Source organism: Carya illinoinensis, chromosome 1 (assembly GCF_018687715.1).
Source record: "Carya illinoinensis cultivar Pawnee chromosome 1, C.illinoinensisPawnee_v1, whole genome shotgun sequence".
Lineage (NCBI taxonomy): Eukaryota > Viridiplantae > Streptophyta > Magnoliopsida > Fagales > Juglandaceae > Carya > Carya illinoinensis.
Window position 1 is genome coordinate 28,669,348 of NC_056752.1, and position 11,419 is coordinate 28,680,766.

Sequence of the window (11,419 nt, forward strand, 5' to 3'; positions counted from 1 at the left end):
CTAGAAGAGCACAACTCTAGAAGAGTAGTGAATTTAATGCTAAAACGATCTTGAATCAATATGGCGAATTTCTTTACCAAAATATTATTAATTGCATTATTTAAATAGTTGGTACACAATATGGAGATGCATCAACTCAAAGATCTTTCACTATAAAGTTTTAAAGCATTTTTATATGGACAAATCTCATCCTCTAATTATTCCAATGATTGTTCGATCACTTGATGTGCAAAAAGACCCATTTCATCCTTGTGAAGACGATGAAGAAATTATTGGTCTTGAAGTACCTTATCTCAGTGCAAATAGAGCCCTGATGTATCTTGAAAATTGCACTCAATCTGATATTGCATTTTCAGTTAATTTACTTGCAAGATATAGTTATGCACCAACTCGAAGACTTTGGAATGGTATTAAACATGTCATTCATTACTTCCGAGGTTCGATTGATATGTAATTATTTTATCAACATAGATAAAGTCCACAATTAGTTGGATATGCAGATGCATGTTATCTTTCAGATCCACACAGAGAGATCATTACAATTCATGAGAAGAAATGTGAAATTGATTTAAGCAGATATGATCAAGTGATAATTTGGCAGATTTATTCACTAAAGCTTACCAACTGTAACATTTAAGAAGATTGTACAAAACATTGGAATGCGAAGACTTCAAAAGCTAGCATAATACACTTTTCAAGGGGAGTAAATATTTTGAAGACTAGCTGATTGTACTCTTTTTCTTTCATTAAGGTTTTTTCCAATTGGGTTTTCCTTTGCAAGGTTTTAATAAGACAATTCTAAAGCGCTTGGCAGTACACATAAATACTGTACTCTCTTTCCTTCGCCATTAGTTTTTTTCCCATAGGATTTTTTCTTGGCAAGGTTTTAACGATGCATATTCTTTAGATGTTGTCATCCAAAGGAGGAGTATTATAAACCGACTTGTATGACTACTTTTAGCCGTCATAATTGACTTTCTTTAACCGTCATAATTGACCGCTCGTAGCCGTCAATTATGACCACCCGTAGTCGTCATAATTGACCTTCCGTAGCCATCAATTATGACCGCTCGTAATCGTCAATTATGTCTAGCCGTAGTCGTCATAATTGACCGTCTTTAGCCATTAATTATGACGGCCATATCTCCTTTGTACTCCTATATATATGGATATCTTTCAAGATTTTTAATATTGAATCCTACACATTCTTTCATCTCTCTTTCCTTCTTTCTCTCTTTATCTTTTGCTCTCTTTTTTTTCTTTAGTTTTATAGCAACAAAGACTTATTTCGTTTAGCACTGAAGACATATGTTTATGGGTCTTGGGTGTGTAATTTACTATAAACGGGATATAAATAAAGGTTCTTATAGTCATTCACACCTCAGTCGTACCGCCTTCACGAAGAGGAAGAGGGTGGATGAAGAAGGCATGTCTTGTCATGCCATAAATCTTGACTTTTGTATGACTGTAGCAGCCTTATTAATGTAATAAAATATTTTTAGATATTTTCATCACAAATATCATTTGAATATAAAAAAAATTATATTAATTATACTATCATCTCACTTGCATTTCAATAAATAAGATATAACATATTTATTATTATTAAATTATCATTTATTGCATACTTTTTTTATTATCAAATTATGATAAATACGCTACATCATATATAATAGGATGCAAATGAGATGGTGGTGTGGTGTATAGCATTACTCAAATACAAAATATTTTTCAATTTCAAATATTTAACTTTTTCATCTAATTATTATCTAATTATTTTCTAAACATAAAATTCAATACAACTTTTCTAAATTTTCAAATAAAATATAAAAATAATGTAATCTTTTCAAATTTTAAAACAAAAACAATATTTAAACAACTTTTTCTCATCTTTTTTAAAATTTAAAAAAAAATAACTTAATTTAAATTATTTTATTAATATTTATAAATTATTTTATTACTATCCATAAATATTACCGAATATTCTAAATTTCAAAACCTGCAAAAATCTTATCCTTTCTTTTTCTATTTTTTGTGTGTTGGCAGGTCTCCGTTTTCTCCTTTGTATCTCCTCTTCTTTCTAGTTTTAATGCATGGTGGGCTTTAAATACAACGGCTCGGACTTTTGGATGGGCTTGCCAACCTCATACATTTTAGAATAATTGTATTTAAAATGTTTTACATTATATATTATATTAGTAAAGATAACGTGCGCTGCACATATACCTAGAAGATAATAACTGAAAAATTATCAAACATTTATTTATAAATATATATAAAAAAAATTTTACCATTTTATAAACTTTCAAAAAAATTAAACGATTACAAATGTTATAGTATATATACATTAACATATTCCACATTCTGTTATATAGTACTACATATAATAATTTATCATTGCATCTCTTCAAAAACTGTTTAACTCTTATTTAATAATAAAAATCATATCATTTTAATTTACTTTAAGAATTTTCATAATTTTTTTTTAGCACTATTAAGACACAAAAATGAAATACTCAAAAAAATTTTAATGATTTCAATTTTTTTACGATAGCATAAGAAATATTAAAAATTAAAAAAATAACTGATTTAACATTCTCCCACCTGTGTAAGTAAAATAGTAAAAATCAAATTTTAAATGCTTAAAATATTAAGAAGTTACAATTTATTTTTTAATGAAAATTTGTAAATATACTATTCTATTTTTTTATTTTTTATTTTTATTTTTTATAATCAGAGTAGAACTTCATTTCATGTCATAAATTCCACTTATTATTACTACTCTTTATAACGTCTAAAATCGAATATGTATGTTGTATGTTTGTTATTTCCAAAATAAACCTATAATGCGTAAATTTTAAATTTTAAAATACAATAATAAATATTACATAATTTGATCATATAATTATAATAAAAAATCTTATCCTTTACGTTAAAAAATCGATGTTAGTAAATAAACAATTTAATTAATAGGAAAATAAACCAAAGATTAAACAGTTTAAACTTTCGAAACTATATATCTTAAGAAATCAATAAGAATACATCATTAAGGGATTGGAAAAAAAATTATATAAACAAATATGTATTGATTTTATTTTTTTTCAAAAATTTTATGAATATTGGATAATTTTTTTACATTGCTCACTCGTAAAGTTTTTTTGTTTTCACATGTGCAGAGTAAAAATCCAAAATACCCATTCATTTCACACGACATCATTTGACCAAAGCGTAAAATCTTAATAACTTTTTCCTTATTCTCTCTCCCCAGATTAAAAGAAAAAAAACAAAAAAAGGTCATTCCATTTTTGTTTCTCTTCTAACCTATAGTCTCACTTTTGGGTTCGGCTTGGGTCGTGCGGCAAAATTCAAGGAAATTTCCTGTTAGTCATATCAATGCCGTGTAGTGTTTTTACGTTGAAATCTCCGTTTTTAAGTTCTAGCATTTTTTTTTTCCCATAACATCGATTTCAAGCAAAAAAATCTCAATATTGAATTCTCGACACTGTAGCATTGAATATTATTTGTTCTAAGCTAACAAACAGCAGTATTATTCATGAATTTTAAGGAAAATAAAATAAAATTTTGTTACGTACAAGTAAAGTCGCATACTAATTTCCGTATTGATACAGATTTTTTTATATTTAAAATTTAAATTAATACTATTTTTAATAAAATTTACTTTTTGATCAATCAAATTAGATTGATGCATATATTTATACGCAGTTGTGCTTGTAATTAGATTTTTTCAAAAAAAGTATCGCCTAAAGTGTTGTTCACCATAATCTGTTAACCTATTTAGACTTTGATAAAATGTTTTATTTCATTTAATCTCATCATTACAAATTTTTACACAAAATATAAAAAACAATTCAATATTTTTAAATCTCAAAATAATAATTGTATTAAAAAATAATATTGTAACAATATTTTATTTAACTTTTAACTTTCATTTAAAATTATTTCATCTTATTTTACTATCTAAATCACACCTTAAACCGAATGTACTTTTTTGGAAGTACTATCTTTATTTACAGTTTTACTTACATAACATGTCAACTAAAAATAGTAAAAGTCTAAAAATTTAAAATTTGAAATTCAAACTAAAAAAAAAAAAAAAAAGGTGATTGAATGAGTATACCACTCAGTACGTATAATATTATGCATGTATAGTACTAATTTTCTTATTGAGTAATTATAAATACAAAGTGTATAAGTATCGCATACTCTCATTGAAAAAAAATGAGACCGGCCAATAAAAATAGAATTTCTTATATAAATAAAAATTTTATCTATATTTTTTAAATAGAATGTGTGAAACTTAACACCTAAAAAGAGATTTAAAATTAGTGTAAGCTAAAGTCCATGAATATAATTAAATTTAAATTTACCTGTTTCTTATTTTCACCGTTATTATTATTATTTAGTAGTTTAACCAATAGACAGATCATTCCAAAATCCAATAGTATTAAGAGTAATTTTATATACAGTTACTTTTACGTATTTTTTTATATACTTCATTGATATGATTAGTTAGATTAATTTTTTTAATATATAATTAATCATATCATTAAAATACACAAAAAAATACATAAAAATAACTATACATATAATTTTTATAATATTAAACTCTCAATTTTTATAATATTAAACTCTCGATTTCTTAACGTTAATTAGGTAGACCCATGAGGATAATTTTGTTCCTTTAATCAAAAACTAGACGGCATCGTTTTGACTAACAGGAAATTTCCTGTTTTTTTTTGCCACTGGAAATTGCCTCACTTTTCCTTTCTTCTCCCCGGTCCCCCCCCTTCTCTCTCTCCCTCCCTCTCTCTCTCTATTTTCTGTTCTTCCGTCGGCAAGCTGACCCATTTCTCAAAAGAGTGATTCTACTCGGCTGCCTACACCGCACACCCTGATAATGGGTCCCACATATCATTTAATTTAACATTTATTTTATTCAGCCTACATCTTTTTATACTTTGTGGTCTTCCAAACCTGTTAATGAGAGAAAGCCGAGGTCTCCAATGAGAAGAAGCCGAAACAACCAAAAAATGCCACTCGTACTCCATACTTTCAGATTATAAGGACAGTCCATTGGCTCTAAATGAGAAAAGTGGGTACAGGCCATACGCCATAGCCAAGTACATGGAAGAGAAACACAAGGCCATATGCCCACAAACTATAAGAAGATATCTGGGTCTGCAACTAAAGAAATCACTGCTGTATCTGTATTTTTTTTTTTAATAAGCATCAGAATACCCTTTTGTGCCTCTTTCCAAATCTCCCGCCGAGACAAAGTATCCAATCCTTCTCTCCATTTTTCAGGGACATAAAAAATCTTTTCCTCAACTAGAATAAACTCTTTTCTCCACGTTCCAACTAACCCAACCCTATTCTTGTCCACAAAAGGAGATATTCAATCCAAAATAATTTGATAATGTAATTTATTCTGTGCGTATCCTTTTCTGGCCTTTGCGCGATTGTAATTTGTTTTGTATGTGTTTATAAACTTGCAAAGAGGGCAAAGCGAGAGAGAACGTAGAGTTTTGTTTTTGTTCTATGGGTCTATTGTTTTGGTTTATTCATTTTTTTGTTCTGTGCACATATTGTTTTGGTTTTTTTAAAGTTTGTAGACGATCAAGGATGGGATTCATCTTCAAGATTTATAGGTGGAAGAACAAGAGGGTGAGAGAGAGCCTTTTCGACAGAGGGAGAGAAGAGGCAGACCTAGACCCATTTGTCCCTTTCTCTTTTGTCCGGTTTATGAATTTCTCTTTAACCCGGTTTGCCATGTAATGCATGTGTGCGGTGTAGGAAATTTAAATCGGCTGCCGAATAGATTTTCTCTTCTCAAAAACCTCACCTAAAACGTCCTGCCATGTCTCCTTCTCTCCTGATACTCTTTTCCGTGTATCTCTCTTCCTCTCTCCGGCTATCTCCGTTTCTCTGTAGGTCTTCTCTTCCGCCTCTCTCTTTCTTTTGCACCCCGTCAGTCAGTCCCACTCTCTCCTCCCTTCTTTGTTCCGTTCGGCTTACACCAACAATAGCAGCTACTCTCCACAAAATCGCAGAGCAGCGTTCGGTCTAAAGAGAAGCAACAAAAACAGCAGCCGTGAGGTTTGGATTAAAGGATTTCTCAGATCTAAAATCTCTATTTGTTGATTTCTTTGAGTTTTTTTTTTTTAGATCTAAAATAGTTTGCAGACTGTTTTTTTAATTTTTGGATCTAAAAATATATTTTAAAGATTGTTTTTTATTTTGGTTTAATTTAATTTATATGGGGATGATTTTTTTGCTCTTGACTTGTAGATTCTCAGATGTGCCCTCTGTTTCTTGATTCATCTGGAATTTTTTTTTTATTTTTTTATTTTTATCTAAACATAGTTTGGGTTTGGTCTCGTCTCATGTAAATGCGAAATAAGTTTCTTTCCCTCATCGAAACCGCCACCGAAAGGTTCTTGAGAAAGGGGAGGAAAATTTTCCTGGGGAGCTAAGTACAAATTCAGAAATCAAACGCTGTTCTTGTTTGGTTTTTTTTTTTTTTTTGTAAAAATACTCATATTATTAGATTCCAGATTCTGTTGGATGAAAAGAAACACACAGCACTTCGCAACAATTACGAGCGAGGCAATTACAAAACCCACGAAGGGCTAAAACGTAAAAGTGCTAACGAATGAAAGGAAAACTGAGGGGATTGAAATGGGAGATAGCAAAAGTGAAGGGGCAAAATAGGAAAACAATTATTAAACGAAAATACTGTTTATCCGGCATTGTAGTTAGAGCTTTGCTACATATTAGTTATTGTTCACGACTGATTTATAGCACACCTTACGTGTAAATTTTTTTTTTTTTTTTAAATACAAAACCGACGTGCATTCCTTGCCCCTACCCGATTCCCTCTTTCAACTCACCCAGCCCTGCCGTGCGCCACCTGTAGTCACTGGCCACCACCATCAGCTACCCCTCATGCCAGCCAACTTCAAGCCATCATAGTAGTACCCATGCGAAGTCCCATCTCTCAACCCGAAATGGGTTCTCCTACACGGTTTCCCCCTCTTGTCGCTGCTATTGCCACCGTCATCAACCTCCGGCCCCACCGTCAGTACCAGTGGAATCAACTGCATCGTGTACTCTTCCCTCACCACATTGCATACTCCTCCCTCCTACCACCACCATCGAGCGCAGCCAAGCAATCTGCATCGTGTTCAGCCTCTGTCGGCCACCCAGCAATGCCACCGACCACCTCACCAGCTCTCCCTCATACTGTCGATCCTCCAGTCACCTTTCAACGTCCATGGCAGCCCCCTCTCCTCTCCCGAAATGGGTCTTACATGAATTTAGCCACAATGCCGCCATCGTACGCCAGCCCAACCACCACCAATGAGCCCCGCTACCTCCCAGCAACCCCAACCGTCGAACTCCAGTCACGACAACCTTCTCCTTCCTCTCCATCGCAGCTCATAATCCAAAATGGGTCTCTCCCTTTCTAGCCACCAAGCCGCCACGGTACGCCAGCCCAACCACCATTACCGAGCCCCACGACCTCCCAACAACCCCCAACGTCGAGCCTAAGTCACGGCAACTCTTTCCTTCCTCTCCATTGCAGCACACATAGCCTCGGTAGTTTGCAATTTTTGAGAGTGGGGGGCCTCAGGGTCTTGGGGCCTTAGGGAGAAATTGGACAATTTGCTTAAGGAGAAATTGGTCAATCTACTTAGTCACATAAGGTGTGTTTTGCCTGATGCCAAATAGTGGCTAATGCTAATACTTTTTCTTGCGGTTATGTATATAGTAGAATTGGGATATAATTTAATTTTAAAATAAATTTTAAAATTTAAATTTCATAAATCAAAATATATATTATAAATCAAATTATATAATAGAAATGATATATGGCATTTATTTAGAGTTTAAAAAAATTAAAATTAAAAAAATAAATAAATAAGTCAAGCTGGTCTTTAATAATTTGATTACCGAAGAAGTCACGTTAATTGAGTGGCTTGCACTGCGGGGCTATTGAAAGTGACTCCTTACTAGTATTTTTATTGGATTATCTAAATGTAAATATATAATTTGTATAATATGATATGATTTTATATTTAAAGTTTATTTTCACATTGAATTATCAATTGATTAATCAAAATAATAATAAAATAATATAAATTTAATAATTTTTTTTTTAAATTCTTTTCTACTAATTTTTTTTTTTCTAAATTAAGAGCTTATATGAAAGTATATTATTATTTTTTATTAAATAATATGGAGAAATAACGTAGGAGAAAGAATGAAAGTGGGGAAGGAGAATAGAGGAAAGAGAGAGTGTATAAAGATAAAGAAGAAGGAAAAAAAAAGAAAAAAAAAGAAAAGAAATGATCGTTAGAGATAATGTAAAACTATATCGTTTTTAGTTTTTCTCACGAAGTTTTGAGAACGCTCGGCCCGGGATCAAAATATATAGCTTGTTTCAGATGATCATGCATATATGGTGAACTGGAATTTGTAGTTGAAGTACTTTTTTTTTTTTTGATAAGTAATTTGTAGTTGAAGTACTTTAAGGGAACAAACTAATAATTGGCTAAAAGAATGTTAGATCCTATTAGAATTCTGTAGCTGCTATTGTACTATATAACTAATAATTGGCTAAAAGAATGTTAGATCCTATTAGAATTCTGTAGCTGCTATTGTACTATATATATATGTGTTTATATTAAAACCATTGAAATTAAGGGGTTGTTTGGATAGTGAGATGATATGAGATGACCGATTTTAAATGAAAGTTAAATAAAATATTGTTAGGATATTATTTTTTAAATTTATTATTGTTTTGAAATTTAAAAAAGTTTAATTGTTTGTTATATTTTTTTTTATGTGAATTTATAAAAGTTATAATAATGAGATGAAATTAAATGAGATGGTTTTCCAATCCAAAAGACCCCTAATTCTAGACTAGAATTAGAAATTTTAATATTATTGGTAGTCCATTTAGCCATTATTTTTTTCATGATTATCTCTTGTTGTGGATATATTTGTTATTCCGTGTTCACTTACACACAATTTGATACCAAGTTGGGTGATTGGCCCACACATTTAGTCTATTAAAAAGATCTAGGGTTCGGATATACTGCAACGACACGATCGAGGAAGATTTGTAGTGTATCTGGGTTCATATATACCTTAAAAAGATTACTCAATATTACAATTGGAATTCCTTAGAAGTGATTACTCAATAAAATGATAATAACTTTTCATTCCCAGAAAACATAAAATTGAGACATTACGTCGGAGATAAAATATTAGTCTTTGAAATTGTCTATTTTATTAGATCGAAGTCCGGAGATGTTACACAATATATGGAATGAGCATACCATGATGTCTCTATATGTTCCAAGTTTCATCTAAATTTATAATTCTTGATTTTAGGAGATTGAGCATGGCGACAAATATCCTCTCAAGCACAATTGTTCTTGAGGCTCTTAGAAATGACAATTACGAGAATTGGAGTGCTTGCATTAAAAACTATTTCTTGGCACAAGATCTTTGGGACATTTTCGAAACAGCTACAGAACCTCCAAAACCAGAAGAAGTAGTGGAATTCAATGGTTGGAGGAAGAAGAATGCTGCGGCTTTACATGCAATTCAAATTTCATGCAGAGTGGAAATACTATCTAAGATCAAGGATATTAGTTCCGCCAAAACTGTTTGGGATACATTCGCTAAATTAATGTGTCAACCACCTAATCCAAATGTTGAACCAAAGAGCTCGTCAAACAATCCTGGTACTCTTTTTCTCCGATGTCTCTCACAATGCCCTTTTAGGCAGCTTCGATATATGTGAAAAAATAAATTGTTGAAATTCCGGCAATTCTTGCTTTAGCTAGATAATCCGCCAGGTGGAATTGAGAAAGCAGCTCTTGAAGTTCTAGCATTGATGGCTGATCTAAGATGTCATTGTCATCGTGATCAGTAACAGCTAGCTAGCTAGCTAGCATAAGGTATAAAACAACTCATCATGATCTTGGATATCTAAAATTTATGTAGGGTATTCGGCACTAAAAGAGGCTTTGCAAAGTGGTGATTGGAAAACTGCAAAGGACTTCCTTAAGCACCATCCCAATTCAAAGACCGCAAAAATTACAACTTTGGGCAAGACCGCTCTTCACGTCTCTGTTGCGGCGGGACATCTTCGTACAGTGGAAGAGTTGATGGAGCTATTCTCGGAAGATGAGTTGGAAGTACAAGATAATAACGGTAACACTGCTCTAATGGAGACAACATATCGTGGACAGTACAAAATGGCGGAGTGCATGCTTAGAAGAAACAAGAAGTTGATCAGTCTCAGATCTAATGGGGACAGATATCTTCCAGTTGTTAAGGCTATGAGATACGGCCATATAAAATTGGCTCGCTATCTATATTCGCTCACTCCTCTGGATGATCTTGTGCCAGAAAATGGCACTAGCGGTACAATACCCTGTAAGGCGGCTATATTCAATAAAACTTTTGGTAAGAATGCTTTTCCTCGATCAAACTCTACATAAATATATGAAAAATGTGTGATTTGTGTCGGTTTAGGGCTTGCAAAGTCTCGCTCATTTTATTTAAAAAAAATGTAGACCCACCATAACTTGTTCTTAGCATTTTCATAATGGAATCCAATTTTTTAAGGATTGTGCAAAGTTTGCATATCCCAAACTTATATTTAACATTATTGTTTTGTGTAAACGTACGTGCGTATGATACAACAGATATTGCTTTGGATTTGACCAGGCGTTGTCCACGTTTGACTCTTGCTACAGACGGCATCACCCATAAGTCCCCTTTACACGCATTAGCTTCTATGCCGAGTGCATTCCCGAGTGGAAATCGGCTCGTGGTTTGGAAGCGATGGATCTACTCTTGTTAGTATACTACAACAAAAGCAGCTTTTTGCCATGGTTGAGAGTTGTGGAAAAAGGTCACCTTTAAGTCGCAATAACATTTATCCCACCAAATTACATTCGTGGGAGGTTGGTGGCATATAATAAGTGGGGAATACTATTTTCTCATGGTAAAAAATTTTCGTGGAAAAAGATTGATATTTCCCACGAAAACATCTAGTGAGAAAATTATTATGGTGTGGTGGCAAACACTATTTGGATTTATTTACATGTGGTAAGTTTAATTATTTTTCCCACACGTAATGTTGGTCGGGATATATATGTTTCCCACGAGACCATCCATGGAAAAATATGGTGGCAAAAAGATATATGTAATTATATCTTGTGGTTACAGTTACACATTTGCCACCAACGCTGTGGTGCCTATTATATCACGGATTGGGTTGTAGTTGTGAAATTGCACCTTTTCCCATCACATTGTATGATGGGTAATAGATGTTTAGTGTCGAAACGAGTAGTCCGAAAAAGGTTTTTGCTATGTT

At 32.3% G+C, this 11,419-nt stretch overlaps 1 protein-coding gene across 1 annotated transcript; it reads left to right on the forward strand.

Moving 5' to 3' along the window:
• Positions 1 to 9,430: 9,430 nt before the first annotated feature.
• On the forward strand, positions 9,431 to 10,538 carry LOC122281033. Its single transcript, XM_043092267.1, has 2 exons — positions 9,431 to 9,776; positions 10,039 to 10,538. Exons 1-2 carry the CDS (start codon positions 9,431 to 9,433, stop codon positions 10,536 to 10,538), a joined length of 846 nt encoding a protein of 281 aa, XP_042948201.1.
• The last annotated feature ends 881 nt before the right edge of the window (positions 10,539 to 11,419 follow it).